This window comes from Solenopsis invicta, chromosome 5 (genome assembly GCF_016802725.1).
Source record: "Solenopsis invicta isolate M01_SB chromosome 5, UNIL_Sinv_3.0, whole genome shotgun sequence".
Classification (NCBI taxonomy): Eukaryota; Metazoa; Arthropoda; class Insecta; order Hymenoptera; family Formicidae; genus Solenopsis; species Solenopsis invicta.
This window is the reverse complement of record NC_052668.1, coordinates 9079730-9105452: the sequence shown is the minus strand read 5'-3', so window position 1 is coordinate 9105452 and position 25723 is coordinate 9079730. Positions and strand designations below refer to the sequence as shown.

The window sequence follows — 25723 nt, the reverse complement described above, 5'->3', positions numbered from 1 at the left end:
AAGATAGTAAAATCAGAGAGCTGGAAGACGCACGTGCACCCCTTTGTGTTCTGAATGTCCGGCACCTGCATAGCAACAAATCAAAGAATTTTTGACATTTAATGCCTCCGAGAGTTCAATTGTCAAACCTGCCGCTTTCTCGGATAACAATTACCGAGGAATTTAAAAAAGTCGTAAAAGCAAATATTGCAGGTGGATGTATTAATGAATAAAGTGGTGCACACGGTCCTTGATGGGACAAAAGGAATCATAGATGAAAAATAGTATAAATAGGTGCGTCTTCTAGCGGAGAGCTAGTCTAGTCTTCATTCTTTGTCCGAATCGCAGTTCCGTGGCATCTTGCATGCCCGAGTTCTGCGACTATCGGATCCGCGGCCTTTAAATTCGTGCGGAGCACAAGTCTCGGTCGGGAAAGGGCCATAGTGAAAACCGGCATATTTGGGATCTGGCGACCATTCTCCATCGCACCTGCAATCCTTTTGGCTGAATTGTTCGTCTCCCGCTGAGTCCGGTCCCAGTTTGGAGGTCTGCGGACCCGAGAGTATCACATTTGTCAACTTTAACAGTTTAATCAACAAGTAGTAAGTTCCAATCATAAGTTTATCTTTCCTGACTGGCTTTTCTCTCTTACGGGTGATCTATACATATTCACATTACAATTTCCTCTCCGACCATTCCTGATTATCTTTACCTTTTTCTGGATCAAATCGAACTCTGTTTAATTCGATTCAACCTTGATTTCCATTTTGGATTAAATCGAGTTTCGGCTCAATTTGATTCAAAGAAATTTATACTCTTATTCTTCTGGATCGAATCGAATTCTGTTTGATTTGATTCAACCTTGATTTCCATTTTGGATTAAATCGAGTTTCGGCTCTCTTTGATTCAAAGAAATTTATACTTTCTGAATTTGAATCGGCCTCCGCCGATTCGATTCAGACTTACACTGTTTTCTAATTCAACTACCTTCTCATCCCCTCTCCACAGTAAAAATTTTTTTCTTTATTTATTCTTTTTTTTCTCTTCCGTATATTAGAGAGAAGAGGGGGTCGAATTTTTTTTTATTATTTCGTTCTAGTGAATAACCATATTCCACCAAAAACACACAAAAATAAGTCTCGCGCCGGAGCCCGCCACCGTCGGAATCGCAGAAACCGGAGAGCAAGGAAGCTTGTTGCGTCACTCAATTTCCCTTCTGAAGCAATACCGTTTATCGCTAACTTATTTAAATTAGGAACCTTACATAACAAACAATTAAATATTTCGATAACTTCCGGTAACACACCCGCCAATTCTCCCGCTGAACCCTCTTACTCTCCAGTCCCTTTCGACGAAGAGGAACCCCCTCCGAACACGTAAATTCACCCGCAAATTCTCCCCCTGAACCCTCTTACTCTCCAGTCCCTCTCGACATAGAGGAACCGTCAACCCCCTCCGAACACGTAAATTCACCCGCAAATTCTCCCCCTGAACCCTCTTACTCTCCAGTTCCTCTTGACGAAGAGGAACCGTTAACCCCCTCCGAACACGTAAACTCCCCCACCTCTATTTCGAGTCAACTCACGTATAGGATCTTCCCCGATTTCCCTATCTCCCTGTCTCCACCTCCAAACTTCGAGGTTCAGGACTTCGAAACAGAAAGATTTCTGCGGAGATCTCCGAACCCCGAGTTCCTCGATTTCGAGGAGGAGGAAGAAGTTACCTTAAAGCCTCCGATCCTCGGATCTCACGATCTCGAGGACGAACGTCCTTCCCCTTCTTCTGTCCCCAGCGTGGAATATCTAGACGAGCTTCCACCACTTCCACCTCGTTCGTTTTTCTCTCCTGGCCCCCTCCAGTCATTAAACGCCATCTTGTCTGTCCTTCCTTTGTGTTCCAATCCCCTCCCTCCTGGCGCATTTTCAATCGGGCCTAACCAGTTCGATCTGGAAACCGTTCGCGCCTACCTTCCCCACCTCTCTCCTGACGGAACTATTCCCGTCTTCTTCCCCCACACGTACCCAAATTATTACTTACAAGGGGAGGACTAGGTGAGAGACCCTGGGATTTTGATCCCAATTTTTTTAGTTATTCTGGAGACAAAAAAAAGTTTACGTCTCCCGGCGTTTCATCGAATAGGCCTTAGTTTCGAAATAATAAATTTGTGAAAATTGGCCATACCGCGGCGCGCCATATTAGCCTTCCCGGTAATTGTTCTCGCAACCAGTGCAGTCGGCTCCGTGCGTTAGGTGCTTGCTTCACAATCGTAAGATCCGGGTTTGCTCCCGGATGTGTACAATATTTTTTTTTTATTTAATAAATGTATTTATTTATCTTGATGATATTAATATAGTATGCAAATTTCTAAAATAGAAATTTATTTTAATATCATTTTCTAAACTTTAATTTAAATTTAATTTGAAGGGAATTTGAATTCAAGTAATATTTGAAATAATAAATAGGTAATAATAATAATAATATATAAGTTATTTGAAATGGATAACATATAAAGGCAACGTATCTAAATTTTCAAATTGTTTAACTTCAACACTGGTAAAAGAAGCGGATATAAAATGGTAAATAAACGAGAGGTTTTTAATCTCCTTGCATATATGTAGTCATTTACATTCACATTCACAATCAGATGTTTGTTTATTATTCTTCTTTTACAATTAATTATTTTAAAAACTAGAATTTTAAAATACTGTTAATATTATTTCCAATTAAATTTTAAATTAAACAATTTGAAAATTTAGATACGTTGCCTTTATATGTTATCCGTTTCAAATAACTTATATATTATTATTATTACTGGTTTATTATTTCAAATATTATTACTTGAATTCAAATTCCCTTCAAATTAAATTTAAATTGAAGTTTAGAAAATGATATTAAATTAAATTTTCTATTTTAGAAATTTGCATACTATATTAATATGATCAAGATAAATAAATACATTTATTAAAAAAAAAAGAAAAAAAATATTGCACACATCCGGGAGCGAATCCGGATCTTACGATTGTGAAGCAAGCACCTAACGTACGGAGCCGACTGCACTAGTTACGAGAACTGATACTGGGAAGGCTCATAAAGCCCGCCGTGGTATGGCCAATTTTCACAAATTTATTATTTCGAAACTAAGGCCTATTCGATGAAACGCCGGGAGACGTAAATTTTTCTTTTCGTCTCCAGAATAACTAAAAAAATTGGGATCAAAATCCCAGGGTCTCTCCCCTGGTCCTTCCCGTGTTAGTCCCGAAATTAATATTCCTCAACCATTTTCGCCCCAATTTTGCTACTGTAAGAGAAATTAGAGAATAATATTTCTAGACAATATGGACACAATTATACATACACACATACGAATACCCTGTTCGTCACACCAGTATAGGATATTATAAATGTAAATATATATATATATATATATACTTAAAAATATATATAAAAAAAAAATATATATATATATATATTGCGACCGCACTCGCGAGCGTGGTGCAACTACGTTAATTGCTCGTGGCGCTAGTTAGGCAGCAACGGTGTTCGTGAAGTCGCTCACATCAAAATGCGCGAAATTAGACGGTACGGTTGGGCGCCAGGCACGAGCGAGCGTGCCACTCTTATTCTACGACGTTGCCGATCTCCAAATTCCGGTATGATGGAACGCAAAAATACTCCACTTCGTCACGGGCAATAACGGGCTCTCTTAACCGATAGCTCAGCCACGGAATTGGCAGAGGGGGCGGTTCGCTGCGGGCGGGACGTTAGTAGAGAGCGAGGGAGCTTAAATAGAACACAACAATATGACAGAAAAATTAACAATATATTTCGGCCAATATCTGACATCGACTCACTGAGTCCCGCAACAATGTCTCGCAATCCAGGCGCGAGCGGAAAATCCCACGCGGTCGTCGGTATACGAGCTCACCGAACGGAGAAAGTCGAAATTCTATTCCAATTAGTGGCGGACAAAACACGCCGGACACACTCACAACTCTAGGCACGCACTCTCATTTCACGCGAAATTATATGGCGATTTGGTACGAGACACGCGATTGAATATACGCGATCGCCACACAGAAGCACATACAAACGCTACTACAGACGACACACAAGAATATTACGCAATTAGCGCGACTTAGCTGTGGTGTCGGCGACGCTCTCAATAAACGGAACCGAAAAGAATCGAGACGCGACTTGATCGGATGAGACGTACGGCGGCTGAGCACGCGGACAGCACGCGATCACTGGCGTGTTCCCATTCCGGCGGAAGATTTTACGGCGAACGGTAACTCTAAATGCAACTATTGCACGCGCGACTCATCCGACCGGCGAAATCGGTGGCTTTACACAAGTCTCGTTCGTCTCACCACGACGCTGGCTGCTCCTCGGAGTTCGTCCTTGAACAGGGGTACGGCGGCTCCCGTCGTCTCGGCTGAGGGCCAGACCCCGGCGACGATCCACAGCGAAGTGATCGATAGCGCGAGGAAATTCGGCAGGCGGCACGCAGGATCTCTCGCCCCACTCACGGGGGTTCGTCGCGCCGCGCTATTGGTTCCGCCTTATAGCGCGGTCCTCGCGATCCTCTAATCAGGCCGTCGCGCCGCGGCGCGCAATTCGAGGTAGATCGGTGTCTTCGGGTCGCTCGCTACTCTTCCCGTGGTTTTTCCGAGGCCGGACGGCTATCCCTACGGACTCTTCGATGTCCGGTGCCACCGCGCTCGGAACCACGTCAGGAACTTTCTCTCGCAGCTCCTCGTTCGGGGTCTCCTACGCGATGATCTGCGTGGAGTATCGACATCCCCTACGCCGGACCTTCCCTCTTTGCGTCCTGCAATTTCAGCGGCCTTACTGTTGCGTACAGGCGCAACGGTAAGAGATAACGTAATTAAATGAAGAGAGATCACCTGTCGTGCGCGCTACTGCGATCCTGCGCACGGTCTGGAAGATCTCAAGTGGCGGTAGGTCCTCCTTCTTGCAGTCTGCTCGCCGGGTGAGATTTCGTCGATACAAAAAATGAATATCCGCTAGCCGCCGATCCGCAAAACGTCGCTAAAATTAACGGACGGACACACGCACACAAAACAAAAACGCGGAATTGTAAGCGCACTCGCCGACGTCCGTCTCCGAGCCGAGAGGACGTAAAGCCGCAGCGTGCGCTCCTCGTTCGGATCTTACGATCCCTGTGACGGACAGCCAAACGGGATGTCACTTCACAATATATAATTGTAATTGTTAATCTTTAACTTTGTATCACAAGTCTGCGGATTTTTCGCTTTTTAATTACTAATTTGTGTTCCTTAACAACTCCAATTTGTAATAAATTACTTTCATATAGAATTAATTTTTTTTTATATTTATATTTATCGTTCATTATTTTCTTTCAATAAACCGATGATTGACTATAAGAAAACTTGATTGATTTCTCAACCTGACTCATTATCCCTCGCTCTATTAAGTCAAGCACTAGGTCCAATTCCGAGGTAAAGCAATTAAATTTGCTGCCTCAAAACAGGACTAAGGGATGCGAGACACCTCCGGGTGTTTGTCGTTGGGCTCCCGCTGTGATCCCACTGACCCATATACCCTGGGTTGTCGACGCGGCCTGTCGTGCCTTCTGTGCACGTTCTCAAGTTGTTACGTCCCTTCTCCCCACGTATCTTACCGATCCTTCTTCAACTCTGGACGTAACAGTAATATAAAATATATTAAGTTTTAAATACGCAATGTATAAATTAAGTTTTATATTAAGTAACGTACTGAAATCAAAGTATCATAAATGTTATGTTTATTACAATATGTTTTGATAAAATGTTATTAAAATATAAATATATATAAAAATATGAAGAAGGAAGTATTAAATAGTATAAAATATGATATAAATAAATAAATACATTTTAATAGTTACATTTATTATATATATACATTTATTAATTTGAATATAGAACAAATGAGGATATTTATCTCCATTATTTACAGTTTAAATTTATGAAAATTATTATGTGTTACATCCAGCCTTAAGGAAAGGAAGGCAGGGAAGGATGCAACAAAAACTCTTTTATTCTCGTGACCGCACTAGTGGGATGTGCGGCACGAGCCGAACGCACTTTTGATGATTCCGAAATTATGCGTCAACGTGTGAGGACACGCTTTAACGCTTTTTCAGAATCGTGCGATCGTTGGTCCTAATTTGAGTCAGAGAACTCAATCTCTATAACTCGGGATCGGACCGAGTGCAATCTTTTCGAGTCGGGAGGTTAGTGTGTGAGTACGAGATGGGTTTGATGAAATAAAATTTTACATTGGAGCTTCTTTTAAACTAAAATTTAACATATATTCTAATATTTGAATTTTACATACATAAAGGTTCAAAAGGAATTAGCAAATGAATACATTATCGGTTATTGTTATTTAATAGAAAAAAGAAAACAATATAACAAGGTAATCATTATTAATTAAGACAACAGTACGTAATCGGTTAGTTTAATTAAAATACAAAACGATTAGGTAATGATTATTCAGAAGTTTAAAAGTTATATACATTGTTTAATATCGATACATAATTGTAAAAGTGAACAAAACAAGGAATTAATTAAAGGTTATTGAAGAAATTAGTATTATGCATTATTGCTAGGATTTATAGTATTAAATAAAAAAATAAAAAAAACTTAATTCTATTACATTTGTGTAGGAGAAGATAGAATTGACGCATTTGTAAGTTTCGTTAATTTACTATTTAGGAGTGGTAATAATTATAAAATAACGTGGATTCGGTGGGAGGTGGATCTTCAGGATCGTGGTCGGAAAGGAGAATTACTTCTTCTAGGAATTCCACGCTGGGTGCAGGACTCAAGGGGAAAGAAGGATTAGAGAGATTCTCTGGGACAGGCGAATACGAGAGGGAGGGAAAATCAACGGGGTCTTCGGGGACAGGCGAGTACGAGGGGGAAGGGAGATCAACGGGATCTTCAAGGATAGGCGAGTACGGGAGGGGTATCTGGAGCGATTCTATATGTAAGTAGAGAGGAGATTGAGGGAGCAGGGGACGGAGAAGATGAGGAAGGGGAAGGTGGGTCGCGTTCCTCTGGGATAAGCGGAGGTATCTCCAAAGATGGCGCCCATCCAGGAGCCGGTTCCTGGTGCAAATTCTCCCGTTCCCTTATCCTTAGGATTGCCCAGAGGCACTCGAGGATAACGACTTGCCTCCCGAAGTATTCCCGGAGACGATTCGGACGATGGCGATGGGGTCGCGATTTCCGTGGGATGTGAATTTTGCCCACTAACCGATAATTAATCAGTGAATTAGGAGAATCCGGTAAGTGACTGAATAAAAACTAACTTACTCTCTGATTGATAAATATGTCAGGTCCCTCTGTCTTCGAAGGCTTTGTGGTTGAAGTCGGTTCTGGGCTGACCTCGGAAGCTCGGGGGTTGTTTAATTGAGGCACAGATTCTAAGTTTTAAAATGATTTTAACGCGCACAGCTTCGACACTTGCAACGCGTGGATGTAAGTGCGGAGTTGAATGCGCGGATGTGAGTGCGGAGTTGAACTTTGAATTTTTTGAATGAAAATGAATGAATGAATAAAATGTCGAGGCGTTCGAAGCTGCGTATTTTATAGGGCTTAGGAAAAGGGCGTGAGATTAGTTTGGTGGGTGAGATGAGGATTTGATTGGGTGAAGCTTTTTGAGCTTTTTCCCTTTCCTTGGAGATTCCTTGTTGTTGAAATTTTGAGCTTATTCGTTGGGTAGTTCACCAACGCTCACTACCAATCATATTCTCGTATGATCTCTCGTTGGTTAATTTTCCATCTTCTCCCGATTTTTCTTAACTCTAAGAGGGGCGAGCAGTTGCATCACCCAATCGCTTAAGGGATTCGTTATCTTTGGTTCCTCTTCTTGGAACGTTCGGTCTCGATTTTTTATATCGCCGCGTCCGTTTATTTGGGACTCGCTTTCCATATGAATCATCTTTCCGTTCGTGATGAAACATAGGTTCGAACAAACAAAGCCGGGTTGTAAATTTCGATTTTATAGTTTTATAGTTTCCGTCCGGCGTCGCGACTCAATCTTATCTCTGATTGTTGCCAGACTTTAATAACGTTTAAATTTTTTCTCTTTCTAGTCCAGGCTTTGTTTGTCCATATGAATTATTAAATAAGCATCGTTGCTTGTAATTTTGTCGTCGCACGATTTCTCTTTTTTTTGCTTCTATTTATTGCTCCGGATGTAATATGTGGCCTATATATATATATATATATATATTCCGAGAACAATGTTTGACTTTTTTTTCTTATAATAGCCGGGTGATAGTGTTATTTATCAAAGAGAAATTGTGGAGTTCCGGATATAAGTGTTGTAAATTTTACAGACAATCCCTTAGCTTGTTTAGCATAATTTATATAATGGATGTGAAAAGGGAAATCGTGAAATCCTCCGGATGTAACATATGTATAATTAAGACAATTTTTTTGAGGTAGGCTTAAGTAACATCTTTATGAAAAAATAACCATATTTTACAATACATAAAAGAAAATTTCTTTATCTTAATTGCATTTTTCGAAGAGGAAAGTTTTCAGCTAAATAGTCTCTTAGACAATCTCGTATAATAATAGAATGTACATTGTCTCGTTCACAATTTATTTGTTGTGTGGTTGTATAAATACTTCATTTAACTCAATCTGTTGCAACCATTCTTCAAGAAATCTGTCTTTATTGTCCTCACAAAAGTTGTGCAACACACAACATGCAACTATAACTTGAGGTACAAATTTATAGTGGCAATCAATTTTTTTTTGTAACATCCTCCATCTGGCTTTTAGTCTTCCAAATGCCATTTCTACAAAAACTCTTGCGGAGTTTAGATAAACGTTAAATGATTCTTCTTCATGTGAAACTGAACCAGAATAACTCTTTATTAACCATGGCAGAAATGGATAAGCCGGATCTCCAACTATCATGAAAGGTATTTTTTGTCCGTTTATCTCTTTCTCCACCTATAACAAATTAAATATGTTTCTTTATAGAAAAATAAATGAGTGTTATATATTGTATATCAACATGATTAAAATATATATTAACAAAAACATTAATATAAAATATAATGAGAAATATTTCACCATTATTAAAATTGAATTATATATTATCTATTATTCATCAGTTATAAAAAATATCTACAGATAAGAAAAATTTCAAATTTATTTCGATATACATCTAATGTAGGTTTTAAAAAATAACCATATTAAATAATACAATTAGTTAAGCTGAATTTATTTAAAAGTTGATTCTATTAACATAAATCAGAAACATAATTTATATATTTAAATTAATAGAAAAGATAAAAACCTGCGGTATTATTTCTTGTGAGCGTTTGTATAATGCACTTTGAAAACCACGGCATCATGAACACTACCAGGATGATTGGCGAAAACATTACAAAACCTGTTAAAGACAAGATTTAAATATTATATAAACAACATACACTACTAAAAAAAAAATAGGGAACACTTTCCAGACACCAAAAATTAGGCTATTTTCAAATGACTAACTCGGTGAAAAATCATCGTAGGTAAAAAATAGAAAAAGCATTTTGAAGCTTGAAGATCGAGCTTTAACGTTCTACTAGCAGATTTTCAAAATTCTTTTAACTTCCTTGTCTTACGCAGTAAAAAAGCACACCTTGTTTTGTTCATTAAAATTTTGTATTTTTGACAATTTGCAGATCGACCAACAAATTTTTTTCGAATAATTCAAGTAAAATTTTATAAACTACAACATTTTACCTACAAAATGCTTTTCTAAAAATTTCTCTACGATTTTTTTTGACCGAGTTACGCAACTTTGAAGCTAAACCTGCATTTTTTACAAATGATATCCGTACTCCGTGAAAAATCATCGTAGACAAAAAATAAAAAAACCATTTTAAAGCTCGAAGTTTTAGCTTTAACATGCTATTAATGGTTTTCAAAAATTTTCTCAATTTTTTAGTACTATGCCCCAAAAAAGATACACTGTTTTTTTCTTAAAATAACGTATTTAATAACGTAATAACAGCCTGTAGCTCAATAAAAAAATTTTTCTCGACAAATCCAATGCAAGTGCCATAAAGTATGACATTTTCTCTACAAAATGCTTTTTTTAAAGTTTTTTCTACGATTTTTTTTGACCGAGTTACAAGACTTTGAAGATATACATTTTTTACAGTACATTTTTCCGAAAAATGACGTCTACCGCCGACATTAGCATTACCCAATGTGCATCACGTGGAGGTTGTCGGTCGGATTTTTGCACATCGTGTGTGTGTGTGTGTGTGTGAGAATGTGTGTGTGTGTGTGTGTGTGTGTGTGTGTGTGTGTGTGTGTGTGTGTGTGTGTGTGTGTGTATGTATGTATGTATCACAGCAGAGATAAGGACCCCGCAGTTCGTCACTTCTGCAGTATTTAATGACTCCAAACCCTCTCTGCTATGTGTGTGTGTGTGTGTGTGTATGCGTGCGCGCGCATGAGTGTTCAATAGTGTGTATTTCCTCCTCTCTGATCAATTACTGCTTGCAAGCGTTTTCGCATATTTATACATCTTGCAATACGATCTTGGGGAATGTTGTGCCAAATTTCCGTTAAAACTTCTCCCAATTCTTCTAAATTTCGCGGCTGTTCCTCGCGACGCCTTAATCGTCGTTCCATTTCATCCCAAATGTGCTCGATTGGATTTAAGTCCGGGCTATTGGCGGGATGATTTAACAGTCTAATTGCGTGTCGTTGAAAAAAATGTCGCGTTATATTCGCCGTATGAGATCGAGCGTTGTTCTGCATAAAAATAAAGTTCCGACAGGTTCGATTTAATAGCAAAACGTGTGGTCGTAGAATATCGTTGATATAACGAACACCCGTCATTGCCGGAGGTGGCAGGATCACTAGATCACTTCGTCTTGTAAGTGATATACACCCCCTCACCATCACGGAACCGCCGTTGTAGGATCGTATTGGCATAACGCAACGTCGATCATAGCGTTCATTTCGTTGACGCCAAGTACGTATACGAGCATCATTGCCATAAAGGCAAAAACGTGATTCGTCGGAGAAATATACATTTCTCCAATCCTGTGAACTGTAAACATATAGTCGTCTTAGTCTTAAAAAAATCTCTTTTTAGACAAAGATGACCATATGTAAACATTGCATGCTCAATACAATAAAATTTTGTTTAGTACGCCGGCGATTCTCGCAGTGTGATAAGCGACACGGAATTTTCAAAATGCCTCGTAGACATTTATCGGCCGTAGAAGTTGAACGCATAATTGCGCTTTTGCAACAAGATTTTAATATACGTTATGTGGCGCAAGATATTGGTGCATCCGTGTCCGTAGTGAGTAGAGCTTGGTTACGATATCAAGACACGGGAAATTACACGAGACGTGAAAGTAGTGGTCGTTCTCGATTAACGACAAATAGACAAGATCGAGCCATTGTTCGTTATGCATTAGAAAGACGAATAATTACCGCAAGAAACATTCGCGATGACATTCATTTGCGCCATGTGTGCGAACAAACAATTCGCAACCGTTTGAGAGAAGCCGGTCTTCGTTCTCGTGTTCGTGCACGAGTACCAAGACTCACACTCGTACATCGCCAAGTACGTTATCAATTTGCGCGCGATCACATAAATTGGACCGCTAGGGATTGGAGAAATGTATATTTCTCAGACGAATCACGTTTTTGCCTTTATGGCAATGATGCTCGTATTCGTACTTGGCGTCGACGAAATGAACGCTATGATCGACGTTGCGTTATGCCAATACGATCCTACAACGGCGGTTCCGTGATGGTGTGGGGGTGTATATCACTTACAAGACGAAGTGATCTAGTGATCCTGCCACCTCCGGCAATGACGGGTGTTCGTTATATCAACGATATTCTACGACCACACGTTTTGCTATTAAATCGAACCTGTCGGAACTTCATTTTTATGCAGGACAACGCTCGACCTCATACGGCGAATATAACGCGACGTTTTTTTTCAACGACACGCAATTAGACTGTTAAATCATCCCGCCAATAGCCCGGACTTAAATCCAATCGAGCATTTGGGATGAAATGGAACGACGATTAAGGCGTCGCGAGGAACAGCCGCGAAATTTAGAAGAATTGGGAGAAATTTTAACGGAAATTTGGCACAACATTCCGCAAGATCGTATTGCAAGATGTATAAATATGCGAGAACGCTTGCAAGCAGTAATTGATCAGAGAGGAGGAAATACACACTATTGAACACTCATGCGCGCGCACGCATACACACACACACACACATAGCAGAGAGGGTTTGGAGTCATTAAATACTGCAGAAGTGACGAACTGCGGGGTCCTTATCTCTGCTGTGATACATACATACACACACACACACACACACACACATACACACACACACACACACACACACACACACACACACACACACACATTCTCACACACACACACACACGATGTGCAAAAATCCGACCGACAACCTCCGTGGTGCACATTGGGTAATGCTAATGTCGGCGGTAGACGTCATTTTTCGGAAAAATGTACTGTAAAAAATGTATATCTTCAAAGTCTTGTAACTCGGTCAAAAAAAATCGTAGAAAAAACTTTAAAAAAAGCATTTTGTAGAGAAAATGTCATACTTTATGGCACTTGCATTGGATTTGTCGAGAAAAATTTTTTTATTGAGCTACAGGCTGTTATTACGTTATTAAATACGTTATTTTAAGAAAAAAACAGTGTATCTTTTTTGGGGCATAGTACTAAAAAATTGAGAAAATTTTTGAAAACCATTAATAGCATGTTAAAGCTAAAACTTCGAGCTTTAAAATGGTTTTTTTATTTTTTGTCTACGATGATTTTTCACGGAGTACGGATATCATTTGTAAAAAATGCAGGTTTAGCTTCAAAGTTGCGTAACTCGGTCAAAAAAAATCGTAGAGAAATTTTTAAAAAAGCATTTTGTAGGTAAAATGTTGTAGTTTATGAAATTTTACTTGAATTATTCGAAAAAAATTTGTTGGTCGATCTGCAAAGTGTCAAAAATACAAAATTTTTACGAACAAAACAAGGTGTGCTTTTTTACTGCGTAAGACAAGGAAGTTAAAAGAATTTTGAAAATCTGCTAGTAGAACGTTAAAGCTCGATTTTCAAGCTTTAAAATGCTTTTTTTATTTTTTATCTACGATGATTTTTCACCGAGTTACAGTCATTTGAAAATAGCCTAATTTTTGGTGCATGGAAAGTGTTCCCTATTTTTTTTTGAGTAGTGTATGTCACTAAATTTGCATTGTTGCTTTGTGTACAGTACATTGTAATTTCTTATAGATGTTGAAGTTACATTACAATACCATAATAAAATACACTTTAAAACATTCAGTATAGATGTGTTTTGTTAATAATACAGGATATTTTTCAATTACCTTCCATTATGATCAACTATTGCTTGAACATTGTAAGATGCCCATCCTTTTCTATTGACAAAATCTCTATAACTTTCTTCTGGTACTGTAATAGGTAAATGTGTACCATCGATACAACTAATTATTTGAGGGATATGAGATACATTTTCAAATTGCATTGCAATATATTTAGCTTCATCTTGGTGTGGCATATTAATATAAGCAAGAGTCATAACTTCATTAACTGCGTTTACAACTCTGTACATGCACTTCTTTACTGTTGACTTATGTATTCCAAATACATTCTCAACAACTCTGTATTCAGAACAACTAGCAATTTTATATAAACCTACAGCAACTTGTTTTTTTACAGATATAGGTTCTCTAGCTTTTAAATGCTGTATTTTAGGTTGTAATTTATTTTCGAGTAAATTACATAATTTTAAAAAACTGATTTTTGACATTCGGAAACTTTCGAGCCATTCCGATTCAGTATAATGATTTAACACAATTGATTCCCAAAAGTCATGACTTCTTTTATTCATCCATGTTCTTCTGTATTGTATACCGTTTGTGATAAGTTGAGGAGGTATTGTATTATTTATTACTTTCCACATAAAAATTAAATTATATTTTTGCTGCAAACATAACCTTAGTAAACGTTGTAATAAGGCTCTCCGCCTTGCTTTTATCATAAACATCATGCGTCTTCTTCGAATGTATTGTATATTTTGTAATATAGAATACCAGGCTATGCACTTTTGCACATTATTATTGTAACGAACCGCCTTCCGATCCCCCCCCGGACCGCCTAACCGTCCGAACCGTTCGGCCGAACATCCGCCGGACGGCAATTAGCGGCGCATAGCGCCTAATAAATGTTAACATAATAGAGCGAACAAGCGATCGCTCCCGCGCTCTCGTCTTCGCGCGCACGCGCTTTCGTTCCCGCGCCGTCCCCAGCCACGCTCTGAGCGCATGGTCCGAAGCGAGAAACCCGAGATCGAGTCAATCGAGTGGCGGGGATGCTGCCGCCGGACCGCTCCGCCGTAACACGCCGCACATCCCCTCGCCTCGATGCTCGGGTATATAAGGCGACGTTCGCCGGAGGCAGGCACCTTATTCGCTTCTGGCCGGTCCGCCGACTAGGAGTCATAGGTTGCCATCGAGATCGAGCGCCTCGGTCTCCGCAAAGCCACTTAGCTAGCAACCGCTTCCGCCTCCGATCCTAACTCCGTTTCCCGACTCGTCGACCTGAGCTCGAATAATTTGGGCCCTGTCAAGCCACTTGACGCGAATGCGATTTTCCATCCAGCCTCCCGAGTCCGACATCACTTCACGTACGGAGGTACGGTGCTCCGTGCCTCCACCAAGCGCACTTGGCGTGAGGGGGTGTCTTCCGGTGATCACTCGCGGTATTAACCGCCTCGCGACGGGCCGCGCGACAAATCGACAACAACGCACGGATCCGTGTACGCGCCGCTCTCACCGCACCGCATCTCACACGAGCGTCACGGCCACAATAGCAAGGCCGCCGCGATTCGGAAAAAAACACCCGACGAAGTTTTGCGAACCGCGTCTCGCGCGACAAGTGCGCTCGCCGAAGCCTGTGTAAATAGATTCCCATACCGCGTACGCCCCAGCATTTGTAAATAGCTTCCCATACCGCGTATGCCGAGTCGATATATATATCTTTAAGTTCCGAATTTCTGTATCGCGTCCGTCCGCGCGTTTAGATGGCGAATTGAGATCCGCGTCTCGACCACCGCCTGAGCACAGCTCCGGATTTCCCGAGCTGCGTACCGATCATAGTACTGCGTAAGTAGGCTAGTACCACTATGGGTAGACGACTGTGACGTCACTGGCGCCGTACCCCCACTTTCTTATCACGGCGCACAGCATCACAGTCGTCTCCCCATAGTGATACTACTCGTCGATCTCTCCCCACCATCACCACTACCACCGCAGATAGCTGCCCACAACAGCGCGATCGGTGTTGTTATCTTACTTTGATCTTATTAATGCTAGAGCTTTAATAAATTTACGATTATACAGAGGGAATACTTACTACTACTACTACTACTACTACTACTCTATCGACCAATTTTGATTTTTTAATTTCTTAAGACTTATAACTGTTTTTAAGCTAATTTATGAGAGGTTGTTTTTAAAAATACACAATTATTAAACATTTATTAAACATATATATTTATTATATATTCTTAAAAAATACAGTAATTTATGTAGTTTGTTTAATAATCAAAGTAATTTTTATAAATTAATTTTTTTTTAACCAGTTGGAAAGCATGCTCGGTATCCAGGTATTATACACATGAACACAGCGGCGTAACCAGGTTTATTTACTCTAAAACCGATGTATTGATCGCAGCACTGTAAATAACAATAATTATTATTATTAAGTAGCAAATAAACCCAAAAAGTTATATAATGTACCAAGTTATATACTTACTTGATAACTTTTTGGGCGGTGTAAGTTCTGTATATCGTTGTTAGCTCGAGAAAAATAATGTGGAATTCTTGCTCGGCAAATATCGGATATTTTATATTTACTTCGTTACAAATCTGTTTTTCAAGAATACTACGTACAGTTTTAATAAAATGCGTTACGGAATGTAAATCCATTTTAAAATCATTTTTTGACACTTCTATATTTATCCGCTTGATTAAAATATCTTTACAATAATTGACGCATTCAGTGATTGCTTCAAGTTTTTTCAAGCGTTCATTAATGCATACACATATTTCTTTAAGATTATCAAAAGTGTTTTTTTGGATTATTATTGCCCAGGGGTTAAATTTTCTTCTCTTTTTTGCAGCGTCTTGACGATTTTGTATATCAGGCTCTTCCCTGCAGTAGTTTTGCAAACCCTCAATAATTATAGATCGTTGACCATATGAAATTGTGAATAGTAGTAAGAAATCTTCTTTTATAAATTGCTGATCACGCATTTTCTCAGCCACGTCATCAGTCGTATCAAAATATTCGGATATAGTGTTAAAATCTTTCTGGAAATTATACCAGGCATTTGTTTTAAATGACACGCCAATAAAATCTTTTCCGATTAAACGAGCCGCTGGATATAAATCGCCACTTTGTTCATCCTCTTCAAATCCGATAATTACTTTCTTACCAAAAGAAAGATTTAATTTATATATTGTAGGTAGAAGAAGTTGTTTCTCTACAAATTTGCACGAATTACTTGTTTTACATGATTCGGAATTGGTACAGCTGCTATCCGTTTTTCGTTTTGCCATGTCGTTAGTCACTGTACAATATATCGCAAGGTACTTATTAGCTTAATTAACAAACGTCTAATGAACGCTGTGCTGTCGATCTTATACACTGAAGATCGGTGCAATAGTGGGGCAGAAGGATTATCTATAAATCTTAATATACCATAGTGCCGCAAATCCGGACTCCCCAAAGTTAACACATAAAGGCAAACACATGCACGCGTTAAGTAATATGAAACCGCCTGCTACACGTCTCGCGATAAAAAACGAGTATCCCATACATTATTACGTCATCGTTTGGGCTTGTACATCATGTGTGAAGCAAAGCAGCGTTTTTATTTAATAGATAGACAAATAACAAATAAACGATAATAAAAACGTTAATATTAGAATTGATTTAAAACCGTTAATAATATAATATCTTTTCCTTATATCCTGTATTATATTATTAAATGATAAATTCTATCCTTAATCTAATTTATTTTATTATCTATCTAGCTATTTATCTAGTTAGTTATTAAAAAACGCTGCATCAGATATAATTGACACCATTCACTCTACCCTCGCTCAGGATGCTGAGACTGCGGCTGAGGCTGAGCTGTAGGGAAGAGGGCACCGATAGATGTGTCGGTGGAGGTGAATGAATAGCCTGAGAAGGAAGAATCTATTTTATTACTATTATTGTTTCCGTGTTACAAAAAATGTATTCAGATATAAAACTTTATACAGCCCGTTCCGGAGATGTCTGCGATGTCTTGTCATCAAAAAAACTAGCGAGTAGAAATCCTGAGAATCAGCTGATGCTGCAGAAATCTTATAACTCGTTAGAGAGCATTTTGTAACATTTAGTATATCGAGAACTTTGAGCGAATAAAGTTCTGCGGTAAAATGAATCTCCGCGAAATAATAATTAAAGTACAGAGTGTTTTAATACCGCGCTCTTCGTATTTACGCCGTGTTTGTAATAGAGCCTGGTGTACACATTTACGGAGTGATTCACGACAAACTTTATTAAAAAAATTTAAATTTTTAATAAATCACACCATTTTACGTAATATTATAAAATGTTTTAATCGCGGATTGTTCTCTGGTGATCGTGACATCCTACATATTATTTATAACGAGATTGTGCGACGTGGCTTACACAATACGGCTTACGTTAAAAATATTGTATCCAGGTATGATGAACGACGTTGTAAGTATAACAAATTTGCAGAAGTTGGCTGCAATTCGCTCATCTTAACGTATCAAGAGAGAGGAGGGAAGAGAGTAATCGACATAATAGATATTACATTTTATTAGACATACAAGAGATGCTAGCGAATGACGAGGACGATACATTTCTAATTGAGTGTATCGAGCAATTTGAAAACTGTATTCCAACCACGAGCCCTAACAATAACGAATTAATCGGTGAAAATAGCATCACTGATAACACTGCTAACACTGCAGATATTACGGATAATACTGGTACGATTAATGAGGAAAACAAACACGATATAAATAATGATCGTGACAACTCTAATGAATTTTTAATGGAGGGTGGAGGATGGCTGTGGCAGGAATTTCTAAAACTTCCTCAACCAACGGCGTTAGAAACGATACAGAGTGGTTACGTTAATGAAAAACCATTTGACGCTGTACAAGATGTCGGCTTAATTAATAACGCCGTTTGCGCTGATAATAATAATGGTATGAAGTTTCAATTTTTTATTGCTGAGTATATAAAATTAGTTATATCTAACAAGCTTCTAATGAATGATATTGGGTGGGTATGGTCAGAGTTTCCGCGGTTTTCTCAGGAACTATCGTTGGAAATGGAACGGGGCGTTGATGCTATACAGAGTATCTCTATAGGTTAGACCCGTGACAATAACAGACAAATCGTTGGAAATGGTGCAGAACGATGATGATATACAAGGCACCTCTTTAGTGGAGTCTACGACAATAACAGACGAGGTCGCCGATACTAATAACGGTAAGATATTTATGTTTTATTGTTAAATAAATAAATAAATAAATAAGATCATTTATATGATGCAGGGTCTGTACCTGTGAGTCATACGACGGAGGTCGTAAACTCGTTTAAACACCTTGAAGATTAAGTTAGTAATAAACACATTAAAAAAAACTTGTAGAAAAATTAAAATAGTGATCATTAATGTATTACTACAGGTATATCATCAATGCAAGTGGGGTGTGGTCGCTCTACTGCTGTAGAAGTGGGGGAAAAAGAAGAGTCGCACGAGATTAGGAGAGAAGGCGTTGTAGATGTGGATCCTATTGAAGAAAGAGACGCGTTACAACATGCTCAAAATGAAGTCGGAGACCCAATAACATTTAATATATCGAACGAGAACCAACGCTATTTCCGACGGTTTGATGCGTACGGTCGCGAAATAACGCTCGTTATTTGTCCGGCTCCAGAGGCTACCGATCCATTAATGTGGCTGGATAAAGTACTTGTAGAAATACACGCATATCTTACAAATTCGAGTGATCCTGACGATTACATAGGTGTAACATTTACAGCCGATACTTTTTCACTTGGTCCAGTGTGGTTATCTTTCCGCTATGTACGCGATTTTCAGTATATAGACTTATGGGCACTAGTGAGCCGAGCCGCACAAAGCAATACAAATTTTTGTATTAACGATAGTTGTACGATAACATGTTGTGTAATACGTGGAGTAAACGGATGTTCGCGAAGAAAATTAACCCATGATAATGTGGCAAAACGGTCGATATTAACGATAACAAACACCGATAATTTATGCCTCCCACGTTCATTAGTAACAGCTTTGGCATATGCAGAACGCGGTGAAATTCGTTCGGGTGAGTTACATCGTTATTGGATGGCTATACGTTTGGCTAGGGGTAAACTACAAAAAGAAAAGGCGCTCGAGCTTGTAAGAAATGCTAAAATAGATATACCGCCTAATGGTTGCTCTATATCGGAGTTAGAGTATTTTCAAAAATATTTAGCAAACGCGGGTGTAGCTATAGTTGTATACGAGGTTGAAACGCTAGGGCATGGTGGAGAGCCTTTATATGATGGGACGGCTTATGTAATAAATTCATTCACCAGCGTCGTACATACTCTGCGTGTTCTATATTATCGAAGATTACACCATTTTGAGCCGATTCTAAATTTACGTGCCGCTGTAGGAAGTAAGGGTTTTTGCGTGTTTTGCAATGTAGCGTATACTAGAATAAGCGATCATAAATGTTCGCGCAAATGTAATCGTTGTATGGGCCAACCACCGTGTATAATAACCGCAAATCCCCGTATTAAATGTAATTCTTGTAAACGCTCTTTTTATAACAACGATTGTTTTCAACAACATTTAAAAAACCCATACGACGACACAAATAAGAAAAAAAATAAATAAAAAAAGTGTTTGCGATACATTAAAAATATGTGACACGTGCTCAAGATTTATTACAATAGATAAAAAAAGGGAACATGATTGTAATGCGGTATATTGCAAAACATGTAAAGATTTTTGTCATATTAACCATTTATGCTATATACAGCCTATAAAACAAACTACCGATAAACGACCAAAAATATTGTTTTTATTTTATGATTTTGAAACACAACAAAACACACGCATTAGAGGGGATGATAAAAAACGTGTACATGTACCAAATTTATGTGTTGTGCAACAAACATGTACTTATTGTTTAGAAGATAATGATGATGATATGACAAAATTATGTCAATATTGCGGTATACGTGAATATGTATTTGATCAAGACCCTGTAAAGCAACTTGTTGATTTAGCTACAAAGCCACTACGCTCGTTTAGTCGTACAATTTGTATCGCCCATAATGCGAAAGCTTTTGATGCTCAATTTATTTTGAGACATTTTGCTACGAGAGGTGGTGTAAATGAGATGCCGTCAATAATACTAAATGGTACAAATATTGTTGTAATGACGATAGGGCACACGACATTTCTCGATAGTTTAAATTATCTTCATATGCCATTAAGTGCTTTACCAAAAGCTTTTGAACTTAACGGTTGTACTACAAAAGGTATATTCCCACATTTATTTAATACACCTGAAAATCAAAATTATATAGGACCGTTACCAGATTTGAAATATTATTCAAGTTGTTATATGCAAAATAATGAGCGCGAACGGTTTTTATCTTGGTTTACTAAAGCAAAACAATTAAATTATATATTTGATTTTAAAAAAGAAATCGTACATTATTGTAAAAATGATGTGACGATATTACGTAAAGCCTGCTTAGCTTTTCGTAAAATGTTTATTAAATGTGGTATGGTTTGCCCTTTCGAGGAAAGTACCACAATAGCATCAGCCTGTTCACGTGTTTATCGTAAAAATTTTCTTCAAAAAAATAAAATTGGTATTATACCAACGGGCGGTTATCGTTGGGGTCAAAATCAATCGCGTAAAGCTGTTTCTTGGTTGATTTGGACAGAGCACGAATTGGGTCGTGTTATAGCTCACGCTGGACATGGTCGTGAGACACGATTACCCGAAGGTGTTTTAGTTGACGGTTATTATGAAGAAATCAATAACGGCGTGACGATTAAACATGTTTTGCAATTCCACGGTTGTTATTGGCATGGCTGTACCCGGTGCTACACTGTAAATAGAAACCAAGGAATCGGTAATGATACAATGGATGCCCGTTTAGAACGTACTCAGTTTATTACAGCAAAAATTATAGCTGCTGGATATGTTTTAACAGAAATGTGGGAGTGCGATTATGAACGTATTTTAAAATCTAGAGAAGATATGCGTATATTTTTAAAAAATTATCCAGCTATATCTCAGCCTGCGTTAAATCCCCGCGATGCTTTTTATGGTGGTCGTACAGAGAACATGGTGTCTCTTTACGATGTAAAGGATAATGAGAAGATACATTATGTCGATGTATGTTCTCTTTACCCATATATTTGTAAAACAGGTATATTTCCTGTAGGACATCCGAAAATATATGTCGGTGAAGAGTGTCACGAATTAACGGGTCCTACAGGTGTCGAAATTGATAAAATAGAAGGACTCGTTTATTGTTCAATATTACCGCCGCGTACGCTTTATCATCCTGTATTACCGGTGCGTATGCATGGTAAATTAATGTTTGCTTTATGTCGTACATGTTGCGAAAATATGTGTCAAACAGCGTGTACACACGAGAACGTTGCCGATCGCGAATTCACCGGTACGTGGGTAGTACAAGAAATACGCAAAGCTGTAAGTGTTGGTTATAAGCTTGTAAATATTTATGAAATTTGGCAATACGAGGTAACGCAATATAATCCCCAATCTAAGGAGGGTGGTCACTTCACAGAATATATTAATACTTTTTTAAAAATTAAGCAAGAAGCTAGCGGTTGGCCTTCTGATTGCAGCGATGAAGAGTCAAAAAAACGATACATAGAGGAATATGAGCGAGCGGAGGGTATTAAATTAGATCCTGAAAAAATATGTATCAATCCTGGTCTCCGAGCTGTTTCAAAACTATGTTTGAATTCTTTTTGGGGAAAATTTGGTCAACGTGAGAATCTACCTAAAGTTGAAATTGTAACAACGCGTAAAAGATTAATACAACTGCTTTCTAGTAACGAAGTTGATGTTACAAGTATATTACCTGTTAATGACGATGTTTTATATGTTGGTTATGTATATACAGATGAAAATTTAACACCATCCGCTCTAACAAATGTTGTGATAGCTGCATACACGACAACTCAAGCGCGTTTAAAATTATATGAATATCTCGAGCATCTCGGAGATAGGGCTTTATATTGCGATATCGATTCATGTATATACGTAAGCAATAATTCTCAGAACGCTTATGAACCACCAACAGGTAAATTGTTGGGTGACTTGACGAATGAATTAGCGTGCTACGGTGAGGGTAGTTACATTAAATCTTTTGTTTCGGCTGGTCCGAAATTTTACGCATTTCTTGTACGTAAACCCGATGGTAGTACCATAGAAATTTGCAAAGCTAAAGGTATAACTCTTAATTTTGCAAACAATAAATTAATCAACTATTATTCCGTCAGATCACTCGTTACAGATAAAGGAGATACGTCGATAACACTTCATTTTGACTCTATCAGACGTACGGAGCTTCATAACGTAATAACGAGTACAGAGAGTAAAACATGTAAGCAGACATTTGATAAACGAAGACGGTACGGGCCTTATGGGTCGTTACCATACGGTCATTGTAATTTATAATTATTTGTTATATAATTGTATTTTTGAGCTTGTGAATAAAATATCTATGTATTATCAGAAGTTTATCGATTTTTCTAATATTTACCTGTATTACAATATAAAAGTTTTTAAGTAAAAACATCAGCCACCGAGCGTTATTCGTAAAAATGGATACACGGTGGAAACACCCTTGGACCTCTATGATCTGCGGTCCCACAGGCTGTGGTAAAACCTTTTTTGTGAAAAGATTTTTTCGGAATATGAATTTTATGAGTGATACCAAGTTTGACCGCGTATTATTTTACTATTCAGAATGGCAATCAGGTTACACCGAATATGGTGATAATGTCGAATTTCGTGAAGGTCTACCGCGAAATGATGACTACGCTGATGATCCACGGCCAAAGCTTATTGTTATTGATGATCTCATGCGCGAAGCATCCGATAACAGTGTTATAGATTTATTCACGAAAGGGAGTCATCATAAAAACCTTAGTGTCATTTTTATTACACAAAATTTATTTCACCAAGGACGTGGTATGCGCGATATTTCATTAAATGCTAATTATATAGTTGTGTTTAAAAACCCAAGAGATCGGGCCCAAATACAGCATTTAGCGCGCCAAGTTTACCCTGAAAATACACGGTTCTTACGGGAGGTATATAACGATGCAACTACACCAGCACACGGTTATTTATTACTTGATTTAAAGCAATCCACACCGGAGAGTTGTCGTTTTCGCACCCATATATTTCCTGATGATAAGTACCAACATGTTTATATACCACGTAAAAAACTAAAAGACAGGAGTACCGCACAGGAAATACCAATAATACGTATCTAATACTTTTACAAAATTTATCTGATATATAGATGTGTTTTTTAATGTGCTTAAATACGATCATGAATTCAAATTTTGTCAGTAGTCAAAATGTTTTTCATCTTGGTAGACAATGACGATACCATCGATGAGTTAACAGTTGAACAATTACAATTTATACCAAAAATTATTTTACTACGGAAATTCGGTAATCACATAGATTATCTGTAGGATAAGCTTCCTGAGTATATAAAGAAAGATCCAGAAGTGTGTAGTTATCGCCGTTGTTTAAAACATTATAATCAAGTGACTCAGCAACTGCATATTGATGGCCCAACGCCGCTAATTAAAGATTGTTGTAAATGTAACAATAAAAGATCGGGTATTTAGTAAAATTTATAATGGCACCGCCCGCGCATATCTTATTTGGTCAAAAACACACCGCGATACTACGGGCCTTATGTCACCTCAGTAATAAACAGCGTGTTGCTATCTTGAAAAAGGCCGACCCAAAACTTATTAGGTGTATATGTGAGTGTGCTTTAAACATATTACGCGGTAATGTGGCTCTTAAACACTCATATAAACGTCGTTTGAAGCGTCATGCGAGCATATTGCGACGATTAGTTGATAAAAACGCTTCTTGGAAGAATAAGAAACGGCTAATCGTACAGCGAGGTGGTTTCTTACCTTTATTATTAGCACCTATATTAGGCACCGTGTTATCACGCCTTATAGGTGAAAACTAAAAATAATGGAACACGCAAAAAAAATGGTCTTGATACCCGAAGAAAAAATTACGCAATTAACACGGACATCGAACGATAGAACAATTCAAACTCCTGGTACGACGATAAGCAGACTAGATGAAGAAATGCTTGAAATTCTCAATTCAAGCAAATTTGCGGACGAAAGAGAAAAATGCAAAGCTTACTTGCAAACGTTACAACGTTACCTGTATTTTGTAGAAGAAGCAAAACGCAATATACCTACTAAATCTATTAATACTTTGATTGACACTGTTTACAAATCAAAGCAATCAAGATATTCGGAGGATGAAGAGGTAAAAACACCGGAACAAAAAGATTGTTTAGACGATTTATTTATTCTGGATAGCGTACCATCAAAATATCGACCAAAAGCTAGACTCTTATTAAACCATATACATTTTAACGCTTCTGAAAGACTAACTTGGGATAAATATGGTGTTATTTCTATTGATGGTGTAAAAATAAAAGAATCTAATATCGTCGACCTTATAAACGACGCTATGCGCTCCAGAAAAATAGCAAAACCGATCGGCAGAAATCGTTTTGTCACACTCATGCACAGTGTAAAGGTCCCACGTGAATTTATAGGAAATCAAAATTTATGGTTAAATGAACCGGTCAATAACAATACACTTCAAGTACCTAACAATACAACACACACCGCAGGACCGTCGCGTATGCGGTCTGATTCAAGCGAGCTTCCTACAGATGATACTGATACCTACAGCGAGTGTTATGGTACCGCAAGTAGGTGGGAACGTTTATCACCTAAGAAAAAAAAAAGAAACCCATGATAGAACATGAAAAAGCTAGAGAAAATTTATTATGAACCAATGCGCGCGGCCTCTTTTTCTGGAGCACCAAAATTATTGCGTGAAACAAAAAAATCAATACCCAAAAACAAAACAATTGCCTGGCTGGAAAGTCAAGATGCATATACATTGCATAGGCCTTTACGTCGCCAATATCCTAGACGTTCTTACAATCTGTATAATATCGATGATGTATGGGAGGCAGATATCGTAGATCTACGTGTAATTAAAAATTATAATGATAATTACGCATATTTACTTGTTGTTATTGACGTTTTAAGCAAATTTGCTTGGGTTGAAAAACTACGTGATAAAACAAGTACTAGTGTTGCTAGGGGTTTAGCACATATACTGACCCGTAGTAATGGTAGACGACCTATTGTTGTACAAACAGATCGTGGTAAAGAATTTGTGGGGTCTGCCACACAGCTTTTTTTAAAAAACGCAAAAATTGGTTTT

General features: G+C 38.2%; 3 protein-coding genes across 5 annotated transcripts; 1 reads left to right on the top strand and 2 right to left on the bottom strand.

Annotated features, from left to right (window-relative positions):
- Positions 1–305: 305 nt before the first annotated feature.
- Positions 306–15347, bottom strand: LOC105204327 (protein ALP1-like). Its single transcript, XM_039449241.1, has 5 exons — positions 15270–15347; positions 13418–13794; positions 9360–9417; positions 8643–8972; positions 306–557 (listed from the first exon to the last, which is right to left on the bottom strand). The coding sequence occupies exons 1-5, from the start codon at positions 15345–15347 to the stop codon at positions 306–308; spliced, it is 1095 nt and encodes a 364-aa protein (XP_039305175.1).
- LOC120357817 lies at positions 15125–23783 on the top strand. 3 transcript variants are annotated; one of them, XM_039449454.1, is made up of 4 exons: positions 15125–15389; positions 17620–18343; positions 18434–18756; positions 18827–23783. In XM_039449454.1, exon 4 carries the CDS (start codon positions 20360–20362, stop codon positions 22880–22882), a length of 2523 nt encoding a protein of 840 aa, XP_039305388.1. In that variant the 5' UTR covers positions 15125–15389; positions 17620–18343; positions 18434–18756; positions 18827–20359; the 3' UTR covers positions 22883–23783. The 3 variants fall into 3 exon arrangements, with proteins under 3 accessions (XP_039305388.1, XP_039305387.1, XP_039305385.1); XM_039449453.1 differs by lacking the exon at positions 15125–15389 and having other exon boundaries at positions 17082–18343; positions 18434–18629; positions 18695–18756; XM_039449451.1 differs by lacking the exon at positions 15125–15389 and having other exon boundaries at positions 17082–18343.
- On the bottom strand, positions 15383–16885 carry LOC120357818. The gene is made up of 2 exons (XM_039449455.1): positions 15867–16885; positions 15383–15787 (listed from the first exon to the last, which is right to left on the bottom strand). Exons 1-2 carry the CDS (start codon positions 16670–16672, stop codon positions 15757–15759), a joined length of 837 nt encoding a protein of 278 aa, XP_039305389.1. The 5' UTR covers positions 16673–16885; the 3' UTR covers positions 15383–15756.
- Positions 23784–25723: the final 1940 nt, after the last annotated feature.